We start from the raw sequence: 23,079 nt of genomic DNA, 5'->3' as shown, positions 1-23,079 counted from the left end.
TATTTTTTATTTGGGGTCAAATCTCATTAAGGGGTCACTTCGGTATAAAACGAAATACCTTTAAAATGCATCTTCTTCCACAGATTCTGTAGGACAGAGACGCCACTTGCACACATGCATTGTTATTACCCAGTGTCTATGGGGTGTACACAGATTTGGGGTCAAAGGTCATTAAGGGGTCACTTCCGGTATAAAACGAAAAACCTTCAAAATTTTTTATTTGCTATGAAAAACATAGGACAGTAACGGTATGTTCACACATGAATTGTGGTTACCCGGTTTATATGTGGTATTATTTTATTTGGGGTCAAAGGTCATTAAGGGGTCACTTCCGGTATAAAACGAAATACCTTTAAAATGCATCTTCTGCCACAAATTACGTGGGACAGTGACGCCACTTGCACACATGCATTGTTATAACACAGTGTCTATATGGTGTACACACATTTGGGGTCAATGGTCAGTAAGGGGTCACTTCCGGTATAAAACGATATACCTTCAAAATGCCCTTCTGCCACAAAAAGCATAGCAAAGTGATGCCACGTGGACACGTGCATTGACATTAGCCAATGTCTATGGGGTTTTCATATATTTTGGGGTCAAAGGTGATTAAGGGGTCACCACACGGCTGTGTTCGTGGTCTTAGACCACAGCTAAGTCTAGTCTTTCTTCTTTCTGTCAACCATTACATTTGCTCTAGCACTCACATGCTTGCATCGATTTTGACCTAACTTGGTCACAATGATCATTGACCGTGCCCCTACATGTCACATGAAACTTGTGGGGTCAAAGGTCACGCAGGGGTCATAGGGGTCAAAAACGTGATTTCGACTCAAAATGCATCTTCTCCTACAAATTACGTGAGAACAGTGACGCCACTTGCACACATGCATTGTAATTACCCAGTGTCTATAAGGTGTACACAGATTTGGGGTCAAAGGTCATTAAGGGGTCACTTCCGGTATAAAACGGAATACCTTCAAAAATTTTTATTATCTAAGGAAAACATAGGACAATAACGGTATGTTCACATATGAGTTGCAGTTATCCAATGTATATGTGGTATTTTTTTTATTTGGGGTCAAAGGTCATTAAGGGGTCACTTCCGGTATAAAACGAAATACCTTTAAAATGCATCTTCTCCCACAAATTACGTAGGACAGTGACACCACTTGCACACATGCATTGTTATTACCCAGTGTCAATGTGGTGTACACAGATTTGGGGTCAAAGGTCATTAAGGGGTCACTTCGGTATAAATCGAAATACTTTCAAAAAGTTTATTAGCTAAGAAAAACATAGGAGAGTGATGGTATGTTCACACATGAATTGTGTTTTCCCAATGTATATATGGTGTTTTTTTTTTTGTTTTTATAGGTCATTAAGGGGTCATTTCCGGTTTGAGAAAAAAACTTTCAAAATGCCCTTCTGCCACAAATAACATGGCAAAGTGATGCCACGTACACACATACATTGACATTAGCCAATGTCTATGGGGTTTTCATATATTTTGTGGTCAAAGGTCATTAAGGGGTAACAACACGGCTGTGTTCGTGGTCTTAGACCACAGCTAAGTCTAGTTCTTCTTTCTTCTTCTTTCTTCTGTCAACCATTACATTTGCTCTAGCACTCGCATGCTTACATCGATTTTGACCTAACTTGGTCACAATGATCATTGACCGTGCCCCTACATGTCACATGAAACTTGTGGGGTCAAAGGTCATGCAGGGGTCACAGGGGTCAAAAACGTGATTTCAACTCAAAATGCATCTTCTCCTACAAATTCCAGTAGGACAGTGAGGCACTTGCACACATGCATTGTAATTATCCAGTGTCTATGTTGTGTACACAGATTTGGGGTCAAAGGTCATTAAGGGGTCACTTCCGGTATAAAACGAAAAACCTTCAAAAATTGTTATTAGCTAAGTAAAACATAGCACAGTAACGGTATGTTCACATATGATCTGCAGTCACCCAATGTATATGTGGTATTTTTTTTATTTGGGGTCAAAGCTCATTAAGGGGTCACTTCGGTACAAAACAAAATACCTTTAAAATGCATCTTCTTCCACAGATTCTGTAGGACAGTGATGCCACTTGCACACATGCATTGTCATTACCCAGTGTCTATGGGGTGTACACAGATTTGGGGTCAAAGGTCATTAAGGGGTCACTTCCGGTGTAAAATGAAAAACCTTCAAAAATTTTTATTTGCTAAGAAAAACATAGGACAGTAACCGTAATTTCACACATGAATTGTGGTTACCCAGTTTATATGTAGTATTATTTTATTTGGGGTCAAAGGTCATTAAGGGTCACTTCCGGTATAAAACGAAATACCTTTAAAATGCTTCTTCTTCCACAAATTACGTGGGACAGTGACGCCACTTGCACACATGCATTGTTATAACACAGTGTCTATATGGTGTACACACATTTGGGGTCAAAGGTCAGTAAGGGGTCACCTCCGGTATAAAACGATATACCTTCAAAATGCCCCTTCTGCCACAAAAAGCATAGCAAAGTGATGCCACATGGACACGTGCATTGACATTAGCCAATGTCTATGGGGTTTTCATAAATTTTGGGGTCAAAGGTGATTAAAGGGTCATAACACGGCTGTGTTCGTGGTCTTAGACCACAGCTAAGTCTAGTTCCCTTTTTTTCCCCTTCCATTTGGCAAATAACTCTTTGAGTGTTGGGGTTAGTGAGTGATCGTCCCTGGGGGAAACAAAACAACTTCTTTTTTTTGTCTTTTGACTACAAAACAACTTCTTTGTTCTTCTCTTTTTTTTTCCTTTTTTTCCCTTCCATTTGGCAAATAACTCTTTGAGTGTTGGGGTTAGTGAGTGATCGTCCCTGGGGGAAACAAAACAACTTCTTTTTTTTGTCTTTTGACTACAAAACAACTTCTTTGTTCTTCTCTTTTTTTTTCTTTTTTTCCCCTTCCATTTGGCAAATAACTCTTTGAGTGTTGGGGTTAGTGAGTGATCGTCCCTGGGGAAACAAAACAACTTCTTTTTTTGTCTTTTGACTACAAAACAACTTCTTTGTTCTTCTCTTTTTTTTCCCTTTTTTTCCCTTCCATTTGGCAAATAACTCTTTGAGTGTTGGGGTTAGTGAGTGATCGTCCCTGGGGGAAACAAAACAACTTCTTTTTTTTGTCTTTTGACTACAAAACAACTTCTTTGTTCTTCTCTTTTTTTTTCCTTTTTCCCCTTCCATTTGGCAAATAACTCTTTGAGTGTTGGGGTTAGTGAGTGATCGTCCTCAAAACAATAATGGCTTATGCTGATGCAATAGAAGTGGGCCACAATACTTATGCACTACAAGGGGCTGACACAGCCGGTCCTTTCAACAGAAATTAACAACACCACAGGTCAAAACCTAACCACCTAAAGCTTACATTACTTTCATAATCGCCTTGTTTTGTGCACTGTAGATATGAATATAGAGTGGAGATGGTCCATCAGCATGACTCTAGCAAGAACATTGTAAGGGAGTTTGCTTCTGACTTTGAGGTAGGGAATGCTGGGGGTACAACCGCTTTTTCCGTCTGGATCTCCTAGCCAGTGAGGGCTATCTCAAAGATGATAAACTTATTCTGCAATTCCAGGTAAGGATTTTTTATTATCTTTTATCATTGTTTGAGGAGAAAATAAAAAAGGCTGTGTGAATTAAGATGCTTATATTATCAAAAGATCATATTAGAGAAGAAGAAAACAAAAACACCAGCAAGACATTCATTAGCACTAGTGTGATCAAAGTAACACTTGATATGTTGAAGTACTGACGTTTTTAATAGCTAGTGCATATTTTTTTAACTGGGAGAGGTACGTAGAGTGAAGTGGAGTGAAAGGGGATTTAGTTAGCATTGTCTTTCATACTTGTTGTCATTTCATCTCATAAATTGACTAATTTCCATGTGACCAATCTCTCTGTCAAGATTTTCCCCTCTCTTGACCCAAAGTCTGAGAGAAAATTGTTCACTTGATTGATTGGAAGTGGCCTTCTTTTTCTTGATCATTATTCAGAGGTGTAAGTCTTCCGAATGTGGCCCAAAAAAAATTCTGGAAATGTATTTTTTTTTTTTTTTTTTACATTTCGAATTGGATGATGATAATTTGTCATAAAAAGAGCAAAAAATTGTTTTGGAGGGGGTTGATATCCTGCAACCTATTCCCCGGACAAGCCCCCTTGCACCCCTGGAATTCCGGAAATTTGGTGAGGTGCTTGCCTTGTTTTTCAGGGAGTGGATCGTTACCTCACTTATACCTCATGTTTATCATTGATATTGTTTCTTTCCCCGAACGGAGTAACTATTTAAAAAAAATAAGCAAACTAAAATCAAAGTGTCCTTTTTTGTTGTCAGGTGAGACCGCCCACATTTTACCAGAAGTGCCGAGACCAGCAATGGTACATCACACAGCTAGAAACAGCCCAACGTCAGTATGTTTCTGAAGTCAACAACCTGAAAGAGGTACGGTCTCACTTTCTTAGGTTTCATTTTATTACACCACTAATAACATTTTGTTTCGCATATTTTGTGCACTACAGGTTAGATATCTAGTTGCACCAAAGAATCTCTGTGTACACTGTCAAAAATTTCCAGCAGTTTCCAGTCAATGGAAATCCACTGAAGGCCAAAATCAAACAGTTAAAAGAAATTGAATCTCAAAAATTTGGACATTTACTATTTTTGTGCTCCATGCAAACATGGCAGATTACTTGCAGTCTCCTGTTTATACCAAGTTGAACAGGCTTCTTACAAAAGCAAACATTGCAGCAGGCTTGTGATAGTGATAAATTGGGGAATCAATCAATCGACAAATCAATCAATCAGCAAATTAATCAATCATTCAGTCAGTCTTAAATGTTATGATTTTGTTTTTTCTGTTTCTCAGAGACTTGCTATAGAATTATCTAGATCACACCAAGCTAAAGCCAGCAAGGCAGCACCAGGTAGGTATATCTGCACTCAATCACAAAATGGTAATTTAGAAAATAGCAGACATTAAAATCTTCAAAACTGTCCTTGTCAATTTTGTAGAGGAAATTTAGTTGAAAAATATTCCTCTCAAGTAGTAGGAAAGATAAGCAGGCAAGATGGACACAGCTGATTGGTTCCATTTACAGGTGCTTAGGAATTGGAAGAAGCTGAAATGTTTAATACATTTTGGTTCCTTTCTTACAATATTATGAAAACCAAAATGGCCATCAATGGTAGGAGTAGCTTTAACGTTGCTTGTCATATGTGACACGATCTGGTCCATGGGGCCAAAGGAGGCATTTTTGAAATTGAGTTACTGTAATTATTACATTACACATACAACAGGCTATCATTAACTGAAAACACCAAAGGTCTAGCATACTTGGTTCTGAAGTTATGAAGTTTTTTAATGTCTATTTTCTTATGTATTTTATTGTTTTTAATCCATATTTTTGCTATTATTGCAGTTTCAAATTTGTCTCCTTTGGCAAGATCATGTCACATATGTTGTTGTTTTTTGCTTCAACTGTTTCTTTGTCTTGTTTTTTGCTTCAACTGTTTCTTTGTCTTTCTTACAGACACAGACCAAGATGATACTGCAACCAGTAGAGGGCTCTCTGTCCATGCCAGTGTTGCTATGGCAACAGGTTGCCTCATTTCATTAGATGAAACAGATGACAGTGCAATATCAAGATGCCATGATGAAACACAGGTAAGACAGGAAACAAGATGGCAGCCCAGCAAACACAAAATGTTTTCAAAAACATGCGCAAATGGTTAGAAAAGGTTACCAGAAAACATTGGGTTATATAAAGGGTATGAAACAGTTTACTAACATTTAAAATCAACACAATGTTCCTCTTGTCAAATTCATAACCTGACAATATGACCCGTTATCACATTATCAGGTATATTATTTGCTGAGAATAAGAAGGCTTGTTGTGTAGAGATGTAGCAAATCATTCATGCTTTATAGTACACACAGGGATCTGGAGTAAGTGAACATGGCATAGATAGTAGCATTACACCTATTTCAACACTACTTCAGCGCCATCAGCTCCTGTTTTATGCGCTATATAAGTTTCACCAGTTTAAGTTATTGAAATGACATATTAGATAAGTTGTTATTCTTCATTTCTGTGTAATGTCAGGAGCTGAGTGAGCATGACATATCAAGTAGCAGTACTTCAAGTTCATCAGATGAGGATGCACAATCAGAGGATGATGATGAAGAGGAAATCATACCAGAAGAAAATGACATTGATGAAGAAACAATGTGAGTCTAAAGATTACATTTCCCTGACTAACAATATTATGATTGTGACTGGCCTCAAATGGACTTTGATACTTTTAAAGTACATGTAGCAATTCATATTGTTCTGTATTTCGGAAGTCTAGAGTATTTAAATGGAGCCAAAATGCGGCTAGATTTTACAAAATGGTACCCCACCCACATACTGTGCATTATTCTGTAAATATGCAATGTTATAATCAGAGGGTGTAAGACAGGAGTAGCATACAAGATCCTAAAGTTGCACCCAAATTGCTGCACAACTTTGTTCATCATTTTTTATTAAATCATCTTTATTAACTGAAGAAGTAAAAGCATTCAAGCCCCAAGAACAACTTTGATCCATACCGATCTCAGGCAAGGGAAAACACAATTACAAACAGCAAATACAAAAAACAATGAGGAAATACATCATGGCGGGAAGAAAACAGTTAAGTGACTTCTTGGACATTCCACTTTGACTCATGTCTGGAATTAAAGATTGAATAGGATGACATGATTTGTCATTAAAATGGAGTATTTGTATCACTGTCAACTTGCTTATAATATAGCACAACAAGTTTTAGTATGCTTCTAAAGTTATGCCCTTTGTTTATCTCAATTGTTTTCATATCAGGTCTGGTGAGAATGATGTTGAACATAACGCTACATTCCTAGACCTGGAAGAAGATGAACTTTCCCTGATAGATTCCAGCCTTGCAGAAGCAAGCAACTCTCCTCCACGTGCTACAGGAACCTCACCTAGAGAACCAAGTCTACAGAGATTGCAGGATGCAGAGACATTGTTGCAGAGTCTGATAGACCTGTCTCAGGATCGGGCTGCTGGGGATAACTTCTGGAGTTGTTTGCCCAGACCACCGGTCAAGATTAGAAATGGTATGTAACAACTTTAAACAATGAATGGCACTTTTCTATTATCGGTTGATCCTTCATATTATAATTTGTTTAAGAAAGCTTTAGCTAATCCTAACCCTAATCCTAAAGTTTATGTATAATTACATGAAGGAGCAACCCTATTATTGACCAACTCAGTATATAGTTTGTAACAGAACTTTGGCTGCTGTATCTAAGTAAAATTATTTCAAGCAATATCAGTGGCAGTGGGTTACAGGCTTTTTCATGAATGTGTGCTTGGACACATTAGGCAGTACATGGCACATTAGAAGTCCTGATATGCGTGCAGAAGGTCAACTGATCGAATATGATGATGTCATGGCATATAACACTGAACAGTTATGAAAGTGGCTTTAAATATTACATAGTCATAACCTGAATATGCAGTGCAATTTCAGGAGAGTCTTACCTCCGATGTTAAAACTCTGTAAAGATGTTAAGTCTGGACGATATAGTTCTTAGAAAAACTGACTCCGTAATAAATGATTTCAAAACATGCTGACTCATGTTTTTAAGTTGTGATAAGGTTTTGGATTCACTGTCGTATATAATTTCAAAATTCAGCATACGGTAGCCATTTTGTTAATAGGCCCCATTCTACAGCACCACCATGTCCATTCTGTAAATTTGTACAAATATACATATATATATTATATAAATTGTAAAACCTACTCCAAATTATAATGCATTTATTTACCTTTGCAGGGACATCAAGAAAAGACAGACTCAAGAAAGAAAAAGAGAAGCGTCAGAATTCTCAGATGTTTCTACTCCAGTGTTTTCAGAATCGCGTCAGCAAAGGAGACGTCCATGTGCCATCCGCTCCATCTTACCGTAGTATGTCATCCAGTGTAGCTGCATCATCAGCATCAGCAACAGCAGAAGCCCGTCCTACAGCTGATGGAGGTGAAAGGTCTAGAGGAGCTGTGGGCGGTGTGAATCTGGATAGTTTGGGTAAGTCTTGTGCATTATTAAAAACTTTCTTATTTAACCTAGATGAATCATTAGGCTTTCAGACTAGGCTCTCCTATGATGCCCAGGGCAGGGTGTATGAACAGCCAGACATTACCATCATTGGTATCTGTCATTTACTGTATATACATAATTCAAATGCAGTAATAGAAAGGGGGTGGATCATTGATGATTTGTGCTTCCAGCAGGACTCAAACCCAGGACCTTATGCATTAGAGACAAAGAGCTTAACCACTGTACTACAAATGGAGCAATTGAACCCAAAACTTGGAATGTGTTTAAATTGGACCACAATCTGGTCCCCGGGATCTGGTCACACACCTTAGATTAGATAACAGAAAGGGCTCAAATAATTTAATGCATGTCATCAGAACAATTGTTAGAAAGTGGTTACATTTCACTTTTATAAAGAGGTCATTTTTGTGCTGATGATTTCATACCTGCCATCATGCTGAAGTCCAGCATGTAGGCCTACTTCATTTTTCATTAACTTTAACTAAATCTTTTTCAAATCATTTTACAGGTTCATATTGGAAGCCAAAACATAGATCAGTTCCAAGCATCTCATTACAGTTATCATCTCAGGCTGTTACTGGTGATAAGAAGAAAGAGGGAACCAGCGAAAAAGGTCGCTCCAAAAACTCATCAGGTATGTGATTAGGTTTTTGATTACATTAATTATACTCCTATATGATCAAAAAGGACATAATTTAGAACTAGTTTGTATCAATCTTTTTGTAGCTAGTAATCACATTTGGATGACATCACTAGATTAGCTCATGTCAATTCATACCTGCCAATTTGTCTTCGTAAGATGGACTAGCCCTATTTTTGACTTCACCCATACATGTAGATTAAAGAGGTACAGATAGTTCACCAACAGGTAAAGATCCTGTGCTTTGTATGCAATGAGAATCCTTGCATATTCATGAGAGCTGATTGTTTCATCGTCCACATCTTACAAACCATGCCCGGTGTTGCGTGCTTCTGCATTTATGCAAAAAAATATGCAGGAACAGGAGTTCAGTAGAGCACACTGGATTGATTGTAGTTTATTCGCCCATTGGAAATGGTCATCTCAAAACGAGTTTCTACCTGCAAATTGGTGTTTAGTGTGCATACCTCTGTCAAATGTGTGCTTTAATTGCCGCATACGCTTTGCAAATGCCTTCTGGCGTTTTGCTAGCAAAGCGAGAGAAACCAAAATGCGCTCTCTGCACATGTGTTTGCAGGGAGAACCTTGTTTTGGTAGCAAGATGGCAGATCCGAGCAAAGGGCAAATTGTTCTACAGCATTCAGTATGTTGCGTTGAAAATCAAATAACAAAAAAACTAAAAACTAAAAATTTTTTAAATCAAATAAATGAGGTGTTTTCAAAACCAAACAAAGTTGATGCAAATCAAATCAGAAAAACTGCAGTGTATGTAATAAATGTATGTTGCACAATTACTCTGATTATAGAGTCCTCCAATGGCACAGACACAGATATGCAAGACATTGAGAGTAGGATATCTGATTTCAAACTCAAGTATCTAGGTAGGCAGATCATGATGAGTATACAAATGCAGCTATTTGGTATTGCTCAAAGTTCACACTTTCTCATTTCATCAGACCATTCATTTCATTCATTCATTTGCTTTTGTGTCTACACTTCATCTGATACTAACACTTTGATAGGTGGATGTATAGCTACAGAGACGTATACACTCCTTCCGTATGAATCACCTCAGTCACATTGTCCTTTGTTATTTCCGAGCCATTCAGATTTTACCATGCGATTATCCATGTATGATACTGCACTGACCAGCAGCCCAGTTTACTAGTTAGAAACCTGGTATTTTGGTAGCCCAATTTGACAAGTTTTGACTGTTTCCTGTCCCATAAAATCAATGGTTCAAAAAAACAAAGACTTCATTGGGAAATGCTTGTCATTTCATGTGTTGTACATGTAGCTCAAGAAACACCAAGTTTTCATTTATGTAGGTCTGTCTTCAGGGATATCCAAATTGTCCAAATTTAATAAGTGAAGTTTAGGGCCTCAATTTCGTCTTTGTTTGCTAGAATCAAAATCCATCATAGTCGATGCACTTACTGTATGATACAATGAGAGAAGTTGATTCTCGCAACCGAATCTTACTTGAATCATTACGAGAATTGATTCTGTACTTCTCATCAAAATTGAGGCCCTGGAAGTTTATATGATTTTGATGTATTATTTTGTCAAAAGATTTGAAATCAAACTTTTTCTTATAAATGAATAAACTTTTTTTTATTCAATTTAAGTCAGACCACTGAAAACAGAAAGTGTATTGTAAAAAACTACAATATGAACTTGATGGACACAGAAAATGTGGTGTCTTTTATAGAGTTAGGAGGAATACATTTGCAAATATCATCATAAATGTTAATATTGTAACAGTACACACACTTTCCTTTTTTCATTAAGTTTGGTGTAATGGAATTAAATAATCTAATGGTTGGCTAATAACTCTGCACCCAACACTACACATACACTATTCTTTCACCCGCTGTGTTTTGTGCAGATCAGAATACCAAATTTTGAATCTTGACCCACAATTGGAAAAAGGCTCAAAATATTTGCAGGCTTCGGGGGATTAGAGGGGTGTTCAACTTTTCAATAAATTTGTGTGTTATCATAATAACATTTGTCATCATCAGTTGACATATGGACTATGACTTTGTGATTTAAGACTACTTTCTACATTTAGGGCATCAGGAGTGTGAGAGACCAGATTTTAATCTGTTTCCAGATATTGTTTTTTCAACTTCCATATATTTTTCCACATTTGTTGTGTACAAAAGTATGTATGGTAAAATAATTTGAGATTTTTTTAGCTGTTCCAGACCCCCTGTTTGCCAAAAACAGATATTTTTTCAAAGACACACTCTCAGGCCTGGGCATGCTTTAACTATATAGCACTCATTATGATGATTTTAGATGCTTAATGGCATACAGTCTCATTCACATGCTTTTAGAGACAAGGACTGTAATTTAATCTTATACTTTTTCCTCTCTTTGAAGGTACTGGTAGTAAACGAGACAGCCATGGTTCAGATAGTGCAGATGGTATAGCACCAGGAGTGGATACATCCTTAGAGCAATTCCCTCTATGTGAAGTAGAAGGAGCTGCAGCTGTAGCATTACCAGTGTTGAATACAGCTAGACTTGTAGCTAGACTAAGGTAAGCTTTGATTCAGGAGTGGATACATCCTTAGAGCAATTCCCTCTATGTGAAGTAGAAGGAGCTGCAGCTGTAGCACTACCAGTGTTGAATACAGCTAGGCTAGTAGCTAGACTAAGGTAAGCTTATATTCTAGATTCAAAAATTATCTTAAAGCTTCAGGAAAAGTAAAGAGTGATTAAACCTTGACCATTGTCTGAAATAGGAAAAAATGGCTATTTGGGATTTAGAGTTGGGGTGGACTGTATTCTCCATTACACACAAAAAAATAACAAAAGATATTTTTGATCTATTTTTGAGTCCCTTAATTGATATACATTTTAACACTTGTACAAAATGCAGGTTAATCCTAGCCATGTTGAGTGAATTACAATTTTTTTTTTTGGGGGGGGGTATTTTTTTATATAGGATAAGAAGATATACTGTCTTATGTGCTTGTAGAATATTGTTGACACAGTATTTTATGGCCTAACAATGAACACTTCAAGGGAAAATTGCAAACAGAGCTTAAATGATTATTGTCACTTCAAGTAAGAGAATTTCAGTTTTCCACTGATAGAAATTTAATATAAAATCTTGCATTATTTTTGTAGTGTATCATCCAATGTCTCTGACCCAACTAATGAGGAAGGTCAAGACAACACAGCAGAGCAACCTGTAACAGCCTCATCCTCAGTGGCAAGGCAATCCAGTGATCCAGGAGACCCAACCACAGACACACAGAGTCCTGAAGGAGAAGATGATTGTCAGCAGGATACAGGAACAGCCGCCCACTGTACTCGTGTTGAGGAAGAGCCTTTGACAACCCGTGGTACACGAAGGAGACCAACATCCAACAGAAATAGTCCTACAGATGCTGGTGAGTGTATACATGTTTGTGTAGGCTTTCAATTGCATCTTGATATTCTGGGTATCTTGTAACTCATTATGACATATTAGCTATACTGGCATGGGTTATAATCTCTCTATACTAGATCAGCTTGTTGTAATAGGCAAGAATTATTCAGTTTCTGGTTACTGCGAGAGTCAATCAAGTCCTAACTTAGAACCGCGTAAATACACAAAAGCCTGTGTCAGTCACACAATACGCAAAGCACATTTCCCATAGATGCTGTGCCTAGCTGTATGTACGCCATTATATATTAATCCACAATGTTATGAGTGTCGCCTATTACAAGCTGATCAGAGTATATATGCCATTTAAAAGCATTACAAAAGTGTTTAGCTGTGGGGATATTCATAGAGGGGAAATTCCCTGCAGGGTGGTTCATATAACAGTGTAGCTGTTACTTATCTGCAAGCCCCTGTTTGGTAATAAATGGTTTATGGATTACTGTGATCAGAAGATTCTGTCAAAGTTAATAGGCTCTAAAGGTTTTTAGCATAACACACTATAAAAGAGGAGCGTGGTCGAGCGGTTAAGGCATTGGACTGTGAATCACATGGTCCTGGGTTCTAAATCTGAGTAGGTCCACTTGGGCTTGGTTGGCTCTTTGGGCCCTTGAGCAAGGCACATCACTCTACTTGCTTAGTGCTTCGGAGGGTACTTTAAGCCGTCGGTCCCGTGTACATGTATTTCTCACATTGGTGCAGTGTGCACATTAAAGAACATCACAGGCTTTTTGAAAAGAGCAGGGGATCATCCAGGTACTGTTGACTGTACTTCAAAAATACACTCAGTTCCAGAGTAAAATAAGTACAGCTTATCTGTACGCAGTGCGCTAATACTCATACATATGAGGCCTGCACTATTAAGGAAGAAGAAGAAGAACCCAGATTCCAAGTGTTTTACTTTGCATGTAACTAAAAACAAAATGTTTTTCACTTAATTTACAGCCCAGCACAGTGACAGCAGCAGTAGCAGCAGCAATGATAGTGCTACAGCAGATATGTTCAACCTACTAGATGACAAGGATGATAACAGTGGTAGTACACTATGTTGATAGAATAATATGTGTCTGTAGTATCATAGAGAGAGCATTCCAAATATTGGACCAGAGTATTGTTAAATAGAAAACAAAATTGTATTATAGTGACTATTTATTTATATATTTTGAAGATGATGATGATGATAATGATGAAAATGATGACGACGACGCAAAAGCTGATGACGATGATTATCAGAAAGATGATGATGATGATGACAATAAGAAAGATGATGATGATGATGATGATGAGAAATATGATGATGAGAAAGATGATGATGATGATAATCAAGGTGGCGATGTTGATGAATCATGAAAAGAAGATGGAGAAAAGCAAAAAGCTGTGTTCATAGTACCCATTCCAACGTATGCTACTGCCAACACATATCTAAGTTTCTTTGCAGCATACATACAAAATATGAAAAGGACTGAATAAAGTGGTTTGCTTTACTTTCCACTGTCAAAATGTTATTGGCACATTCATAAGAAATCATAGTGTATGTGTATGTGATGATATTGCAATTGAAATTATAGGCAAAATTAATTTCCTCCAAATGTGACAGTAGATCCCTGTTGACCTTTTGTACAATCATCTTAAAATAAGATTCTGTCCACAGAGTATGTGTTGTGTGTGTTCGCATGTCATATGCATGCTTTAATTGCCGAATATCGTCAGCCTGCTACGCTAATTGCCGAAGTCATTTTATAATGAGAACAAAGAACAAAATGTGGTTCAAGCATGCATCAGTTACATAATTACCCTAATTATTTCGGATTATTCCCTTTCATTTGTATCATTATCATTTGTTATCGCGAAAAGATTGGTGAATAAATATGTTTGAATGCATGCTTGAACCATTTTTTGTACTTCGTTCTCAAAATTACAAAAACTGACTTTGGCAAAAAGCGTAGGAGGCTGGCGATATGCTTTGTGAAAGCCTTCGTTAGAAAAGTGTGAAAAACAAAAATGCAGTTCTTGCTAGTGGGTTTGCAGGGAGAACCTTGTTTTGGTAGCAAGATGATAGATCCGTGCAAAGGGTCAATTTGAGACCATTTGGTATGTACTCGGCCTGTGGAGTGTGTATAAAAATGTAAATCTTGATAAAGCTTATAAAAAGTTTACTATATTTTATTTTGTTAAAAAATTGTGTTATTATTTTGAGTTATATTAACTTTCCTATAGTAGTCAAAGTTGGTTTCATTGATATGATGGAAATATCTTGTCAATAACATTTTGAACTTTGTTATAGTTATAATTGAAAGATATTAAGCCTCCAGCGTACTTTCCTGCCGCTTGCCGCTGCGGCAAGCGGCAGGGCGTTTCAACCAATGACAAGCCTTTATTGTGTTCGCTTTGTCTGCAATGCTCAGGCGCCACGCCGCTCAGCGGCAAGCGGCATGGTAGTATGAAACCAGCATTAGACACACCGTATCCTGACTCGACTGTGTTTGTGTGTTGTTGCTCATGGAGGACAAAATAGTGCAGCTTCAAATTGCCCCAGCAAACTTTTGATTTAAATTGTCTGGTTCTTTGTGTTATGTGTGTAATGCGTTGTGCCAATAACAAATGTGCACTAAATGCTTCATGCGCAAACCTTAACACACAAGCTTAATGACACCAACTTTAGTTTGATTTTGGGCTTTTGCCAATAAATGCCGAATGGATGTACACTCTTTGGCCCTCCATGAGGAACCAATATGGCTGATTTGCCATAGCATTACATATAGAGCTATTGAAATAAAATGCAAAGAATTGTGCATAGTGCAAAACTTAAACAAATAATTAAAAACATAAGACATGAAATTGTGTACTTTTGGCATAATGTTTCTTAATAGACAAATTTTGTTGTAAATTGGAGATTAAACAAGATGTGGTGGTATACCATATAGGTCAGCGGCAAGTTCAGCATAAATTGATATGAAAAAGGGGGAAAGATAAAGTGGAGTTTTCCCAGAGTACAGTTGTATTAAAGTGTTCTCACACATTACTGGGTAGATGTGTTGAATTATATTGGGATATTCCAGATGAAATCCATACACCCCCTATGGAAGACATGACCTTAATCTTCCACATAAGGAGTGTAGATTTTAAATACAGTCACCCATTCAGCTAACCCCATCAGAAATTCATTTGCCATGTGTGAAAAAATTCAGGTCATATCTTCCATAAGGGGTTTATGGATTTCAAGTGGAATAGCCCATTAGACCAATTATTATTTATTCCACCTAGTACCTATAATACATCCACATCCCCCATCCTTTCAAGCAGACATATAACATCAGTCTTGAAAGAATCACAAGGTTCCAAAACGAAAATAAATTAAGTTATGGTCACTGATGAGTGGCACAAATGAATTCTCTTCATCCAAACATGAATAACCTAAACCTTAACTCAAGATGAGGCATTTTGTCTTGAGATAACTTGGTTATCTTTTGTAGATTTAAGTTTGAATTTGGGGCATGTGATTTTAATAAGTTTAGACTCCTTATCCTTGGTAAAACACAAGACAGCTTATTGCATGTTTTTGGAAACAAAGCAAATCAATTATTCCATCCTATGCCCCAAAAGAGTCATAACCTGATATACTGGATCCTTGTCACAGAGATGCCACTTCTCCTGATTTATCAGGAATTCCTGATTTTTGCCATTTCAGGATTTTTTTGGCATCAAATGAGTGGCAATTCTTCGCAACTTCCTGATTTTTTTCAACAAGCAAGTGGCATCTCTGTTGTCAATAGTTACAATCCCATTCCTCAGAGGCACATATCTTGATACTTGCATTCACAATGAGGTAGAACCAAAGAATACTGACTCTGTCATTATTGTGTGTCGCCCATGGAGGACAAAATAGTGTATGTGGCAAAGTTTGATTCAAAATGCATTGCGCCAAAAAGTGTGTGCTAAACACTGCATGCACAAACCTCTGTAAAGCTAAAACTTAAAAGGTGACCTGATATATTTGGAAAATCAAAGTCTTTACACTGTACACTTATTTGCCCTCCATTAGCGACAAACCAAAATGGCTGATTAACCCTAGCATTACACAGAGGGAATTTTGAGTCGGTACTCTTTGCTTCTAATTTTTTCCATCTTTTATCTACAGGACTTCAACAGTTTTGTAGTTTATATTTAGTCATGTTGTTATTGAAAACCATACAAACATTCATTGTGCTTTTATTGTTTACTTTATACAGATCCATTAGATATATAAACGTTGATCTGCCTGTTACAACTTACAAAATGTATTCTAATACTGTCATTCATAATCATATCAATATTTGGTTTATTGTGTGTGTGTTCATAAATTAAGTGGAAAAATGTCATGGCAATGGGATTAAATTAAAGCCATATTGTAACATTTGCTGAGGAGGACGTTCGCAATATTTTTCACATTCTGTTTTTACAAGATTTTAATGTACTTTATTAAATTTTATTATCAAGAATTAGGTGCTGTAGTTTTGTCAAAATCCATTGTTTTTGAATAAAGTGCAGGAACCGTTGTTTAATTATTACGATGGAAATATTAGTCGAACACGTACGCGATGTTCATAACACTGACATACATGGTGTTGGGGCAAATCAAAAGACCATGCCGTAGCATGACTGACGGAGTGATATGCGTTTGCGACATTGGCACTGGTAGTAAATTCCAATTTTCTTTGCTTTACCTCAGTTGTTTGGCTCAAAATTAAAAGGGGACATATATCTGACATTCTATTACCCCCACGACCCATTATTCAAAATCGCGCACTGTGATTTGTTGAAACGCGTCACGTGACAGACCATTAATTGGCGATAAAGTGTCAAGGGCAACGAACTTTATGTTCTTCTATCATCACAGCGCACAGCAGAGCGCACAGCACACCTGCTTATGTAGGGGATAATGGAATGTCAGGGGTGTGTTATTGTATGTGCATACCTGCTTATAGGGGAGAATGGAATGTTAGGTTGTGTTATTGGAATGTGCATACACTTTGGCTACGCTGTGTCGCTCCACCTTGAGGTAAACAACTTGAAATATTTGGGCAAAAAATTTGATATTTTCTCTTTAAATCATACTATTTTGTGGTAATAGAATAGAAATAAAGGGTGCAGCATTATCCTTTACATAAATAATGTGTCCTCGGCAGTAAAAGCGTTTAAATAATGGGTTCGGCTCGCCTCACCCATTATTTATGTTTTACTGCCTCGGACACATTATTTTCGTAAAGGATCATGCATTACCCTTTATTTCTTAAGTAAAAGCTAATGTTTTATGGGAAAGACATACTATTTTTTATGGAAATGTTACAATATGGCTTTAACCTCTCTGGAATTCTATTATCACATAATGTGATGCGATCGTTTGTTGTTTCTCAAGCAAAATTCAGTTTTTAAGTTCATTGTATGTGCCATTTTCAAAGCTTTAGTTTGATGAAAATCCATCCCAATTGGACTTACAGTTCCAGAAATATATATATAGTCATTTTAGTGTTGCCGAGGACAATAAAACACAAAGGAAATTGAACACTATTTTTGGCTGTATCTTAAAATCAATATTAGCAACAAACAACTCATTTAACTTGATCACATCACATATTGCAGTCCTTGTTATAAATGATGCTGGTGAAATCATTCAAAAATAGAAAAATAGGCCTAGAGAAGTTAAACTTAAAATTGGAAGAAAAGTGGATAGAATTTTCATGGTGTCTGTTTTTGAAATAAAAAATTGACAATGTTAAAAAAATGGCAGTGCTGAAATTAAGCTCCATGCAGTTGCAGGTTACAAAAAGCATTCGTAGTAACAAACAAATTATTTTGATTTTTGATTGTCTGATTTCAGGAAATCACTGATAATGCCTTGAAGTAAAACATTTGCTGAGCAAGGAAAATTGGACTACTCAAGTTGAAATCCATACACTCCTCTATGGAAAACATTACCTAATCTTCCACATAGGAGTGTGAATTTAAAATGGGGTTACCTGAATGGGTGACTCAATTTGAAATCTACACCCCCTGTGTGGAAGATTAAGGTCATGTCTTCCGTAAGGGGTGTATGGGTTTCAACTGGAATAGCCCATTAGGATGAGAGGATACAAATGTGAAATGTTACTATTTGTACTAATATGAAATGGTATAATGTAGAAATAAATTAACATGTAAATTGATTAAATTTATGCTAGTGACAAAGAAAGGGAATGAAGAAAAAAACCTGATTGATTCCATAATTTTTCTGTTGGAAAAAAGAACTGTCATAAATGTGACATGATCAAGGGGAATGAGTCACCTGTCGACCCTGGTCAAAAATGAGTTTCACATAAGTTTCTAAAGAGGACATTTAGAGCTTTTAAAAACTGAAAACCCCATGTTGATATGACTTGTCTTTGCGAAGTTATCATTAATTTATCAATCGCTGAAAACAATAGAAAACAAAAGAATTTTAACACTTTCTGTGCCAATATCTCAAAATCGATATTAGCGACATCCGACTTATTTCCCTTGATCGTGTCACAAATGTGAAATCTAGTTGTAATATAACATGTAATCAAACTTTGATGCTACATTTGGTAGGTTTATTTTTCTTCGTTATTTTCCCCAAAAATTATAACTGACTTGACAAACTGTCAAAACTGTAAGTAAATAATATAATTCTTTTGTAAATTGCATAAATAGTTCTTGTGCAAATAAAGCTTATTGTCATTTTGTATATTTGCTTGTCCTTGGCTTCATTTCATAAACAAGTGATTTGTTGACTTATGCAAATATAATTAACAATTGACATATTGAAACTAGGGTGTATGCATCAAATACTTAGTGAAATTTGAACTCAATTACATGGCTATTTTGTGGATATGAAATTTCCAACAGCTCCTAACTCCATTACATCTACAATAACAACTTTGAACAGAAACTCACTGACATATGATTAGCGCTGGAGAATCATGAAATATAATGGTGTTATTGTTCAATTCACACCTCTAAACGCAATAAATTATTATCATTGCCACCTTCACTCCAATTGCAAAAATAGATCACCTCTATTGAGCCCAATGTGATTGATAGACACTATTAAAGAGTTAGAATGTATTGATCACTTGTCTTTTTGGGAAACCAAAACATTTGACCAGGCTAACAGGGGGTGGTGCATTTGTTTTAAGTGCAGACCCACAGCAATTGTGGACGTCCAGTCATAAGATGGCAGGCTCTGCACTCTGTAATAGTACATATGGGGTATAAGGTCCTCCATTGTAGGTGTAATACCAGGTCCACAGTTTGGCAGTTCAATATATCTTGATACACAAGTCCACACTTTCAATAGTGAAATGTCAGTATACATGTAGATTGGATGTGAAAAATCTAATAATTGTGCACAAAATGGGGTTTATGTATAACTTGAGTGTGCAACTATGCATGATGGGTAAGTGGACTGTAGAGAAGCCGGCTCAATGCACATGTAGTCCTCTTTGTAACCAATCAAAATAGCTCTTTAGAGATGGAAATAGTGCCTGTGCATGTGGGGTTGAGATCTGTGCAAATAGAGGTTGTGCATATGACGTATCATACTGTAAATATGGTGAACTACTCGAATGCACTCAACAAAAACATGATTGCAATCTACTGCGACAGTTCGTCTCATACACATAACAAAATGCACTACGATCAAATAGGTTGACAACATTTGATTGAATGGACTGCACTGCGCTATGATTACGGTGAAGGACACCGATTCAAATCCTTTGTTTGGAGCCAATAGATAAAAGCATGCAGAGCAGGGCTGTCAACTCTCACGCATTGGCCGTGAGTCTCACGCATTGGGTCACTTTCTCACGGTCTCACGCCAAGGTAGTATAATCTCACGCCAAGGTCATAAAGGTCACGGAAAAGCTGGAAAATGAGTAAAATCTCACGCATCGTCATGAATAGTATGTTGCTCCTACCCCCCCCCCCCCCCTTTTCACATTCTCGGGCGCCGTGGCTCAAATAATCTTGGTACAAAATGAACATTGGAGTCGGCAAATCCCGGTACGTTTCTGTCTCACGCCAAGCAATTCCAAAAAGTTGACAGCCCTGATGCAGAGCCTCTTTATAAAAGAGTTGACATTTGCCATAGCAATAACCTACATCCCTATTTAAGGGGGTACTACACCCCTCGATAAATTTGTGTCGATTTTTGCATTTTCTCAAAATCTAATAAAACAGTGGTAACAAAAGTTATGTATATTATAGGGCAATGAATCCAATTACTACACTGGAATTTCAGTGACTCAAGACAAGCGGTTCATTATTATTCACTAGCGGGACACCCGCGCTACGCGCGGGTCCCCGCAAGGTGAGTAAATGGGAGAGCGTTCACTAAAACAGGAGGAATTACTGAACAGGTAGAATCATTGAAACAGTCAATTTTATTTATCTGAACCTGACCCTCCTTAAGCCCTACGTTTTCATTTGAACTTCTTTCTTTTTAGTTTCTTCTACATGGGCCAATTTTGTTCCATTTAAAAAAAATTCTGCTGCTAAGCTTGCGATTTTCCGTTGACCATGTGTTTTTATTTATTCAATCCTGTTCCCGTTATTTTCTAAATCTGTCCTTTCTTACATTTCCCTTTTAGATTCTTTTTTTATTTGCTGCATAGCTTGTGATTTCCCGTTTTCATGTTATTTATTTAATTCTGTCCTCAGTTTAATAGCCTTTTTATTTAAATTTCCTGATCTTATTATAGCTTTTTTTCTTACATTTCCTGAAGAGTTTCTTTCTTTCCTCCTTCAGCCTATTTTATTCCCGTTTTCATTTTGTGACTAACTATAACCCACATAGTCGTACAGCCTGTTTGTCCTCATTTTGTTTTCTTTTTTATCTATAGTAGGCATGTCCACTAAAAATTGAAGTACTTTTAAATTGATTCAGACCTAACTTATTGGCTGGGAATTGATGAAAGAAACATTTTGGCGTTTAAATAATCTTAATCGGACGTTTCATTCCAGAGATATGGCCTTTCGAGTGTCACGGTTTTATATAGGGCTGCTAGAACATGTTAAAAGTGTAAGTCCAAAAGGAATACTAACAGAAAGTGTAACTTTAAGGTACTTTTTCTTAATGTATTTATTAACTAGCGTTATCTGGAACATTATATTTGCTTATAACAACATGAAAATAAGATCATCCTGAAAATTTAATCGATTTTGTTGACATACAACAAAAAATATCAGACCTCAAAACCGATGGTTTGTTTGGTGAAACCTCAAGCATGATCATAGATGGCCGCCATGGAAAATATCTCCATAGAGGGGATGAACAATAAGTGCATTATTTCAAATGAATAGCGGTAGTCTTAAACATTGTTTAATCTTTTAAGGTCAGCACATTTTATCTTCAAAAATTATTATATTTCATCATGGCATAAGTTTGGTAACATTAATCACTACCAATTTTGAGAAATTTGCTCCAACTCATCTTTACTACATTGAGCAATACACTGTGTGTGCATGGAAGCCATGATGGATAGCATATGAAATGGACATGGTAGTGATAAGTGCACAGGGAAGTAAAAGATTTGAGATGGGCCGCAGTAGGCTTAAACATTCTTAAATTTCTTAACATCCTGCACATTTTGTCTTCAAAAATAGTTAAATTTTATGAGTATGTAAGTTTGCTTGTCTGACTCACTCCAAATTCGGAGATAATTGCGTTTGAACACCTGATGCACGGAATGGTGTCACTTCAACCTGTTGTAGTTCTCATCTCATTAAATTTTTCATTAAAAAAAGTTGATCTCTTGATGAAGGAAGGTCCTCTCTATTTACTGACCAAACAGGAAAAAGTTTGGTTAATGTTTTCTGGTGGAATCAGGAATTTCTTGAAACACCCTGATATAGGCCTACATTTGGATCAAAACAAGTATGTACGCCATTTAACAGGCCTGGGATTTCGATCAGTTTCTCCATAGACAATACGTGTGTGAGTGCACGCACACAGTAAATGAAAAATCGTTCTAGTGGAAACTGTATTGACAGTGGTCATCCCTATCTATAGTAGGCCTACCTCTTCATGTTGTTTGTACTTTTTAACACACATCTTTTTCCCGTATTTATTACGCTTCACGGTCGTTAATATCATTCATTACGTGTCTCTGCGTCGTTTACGCGTGCCATGGCGTAGTGCTGCGTTACCCGCGCGGTATCGCTGCGCTACGCAAGCGGCTTGGCATTAGATATGCCCGTGTGACGCGCAGGGCTAGCTTAGTAACTGACTCCTTTTTTTGTTTACCTAGTATAGCAACGGACCACATTTTCACTGATTTTAAGGCCAATTCTTGACCGTTTTCAACCACATTTTCGCATTACCGTCTCCGTATATTCCTCGATCTACCGTATGAATTTGGTGACATTTGGATCGAAACTGACGGAGCCTTTATGTGCATACATAGATAGATACATACATAGATACAACATTCCCCTATTTATAGTAAGATAAGAAATAAGGTACTGCTAGGATGTACCTCATTTCCTATCATATATACTTAACCGCTTGTCTTGAGTCACTGAAATTTCAGTGTAGTAATTGGATTCCTTGCCCCAATAATATACATAAACTTTTGTTACCAGTGTGTTATTATTTTTTGAGAAAAATGCAAAAATAGTCACAAATTTACCAAAGTGGTGTAGTACCCCCTTAAGGGAGAATACCCGAGATATGGTTCCTGCCATGCCATAATGTGACATAATAAGGTATATTGCCGATTGCCATTGATAAACAAGTGATGCATGCTGGGAACAAATAGGCTCAAAAGCTATTGAATTTATCGCCTGTGATATCAGATTTGAGT

General features: G+C 37.0%; 1 protein-coding gene across 1 annotated transcript in view; it reads left to right on the top strand.

Annotated features, from left to right (window-relative positions):
* The window catches only part of LOC140150729 (E3 ubiquitin-protein ligase TRIM37-like), a 35,383-nt gene extending 18,130 nt beyond the window's left edge, over positions 1–17,253 (top strand). Inside the window, 13 exon segments of the mRNA XM_072172830.1 lie at positions 3,443–3,525; positions 3,528–3,616; positions 4,373–4,480; positions 4,905–4,962; positions 5,569–5,702; positions 6,142–6,266; positions 6,898–7,157; positions 7,881–8,129; positions 8,671–8,796; positions 9,609–9,683; positions 11,191–11,350; positions 11,944–12,209; positions 13,187–17,253. Coding sequence (XP_072028931.1) covers positions 3,443–3,525; positions 3,528–3,616; positions 4,373–4,480; positions 4,905–4,962; positions 5,569–5,702; positions 6,142–6,266; positions 6,898–7,157; positions 7,881–8,129; positions 8,671–8,796; positions 9,609–9,683; positions 11,191–11,350; positions 11,944–12,209; positions 13,187–13,293 — 1,840 coding nt within the window. The 3' untranslated portion in view covers positions 13,294–17,253.
* Positions 17,254–23,079: the final 5,826 nt, after the last annotated feature.

The sequence above is a fragment of the Amphiura filiformis genome, chromosome 1, assembly GCF_039555335.1.
Source record: "Amphiura filiformis chromosome 1, Afil_fr2py, whole genome shotgun sequence".
NCBI classification, from domain to species: domain Eukaryota; kingdom Metazoa; phylum Echinodermata; class Ophiuroidea; order Amphilepidida; family Amphiuridae; genus Amphiura; species Amphiura filiformis.
Note: the sequence above shows the minus strand (reverse complement) of the source record. Positions and strands in the feature narration are given on the sequence as shown.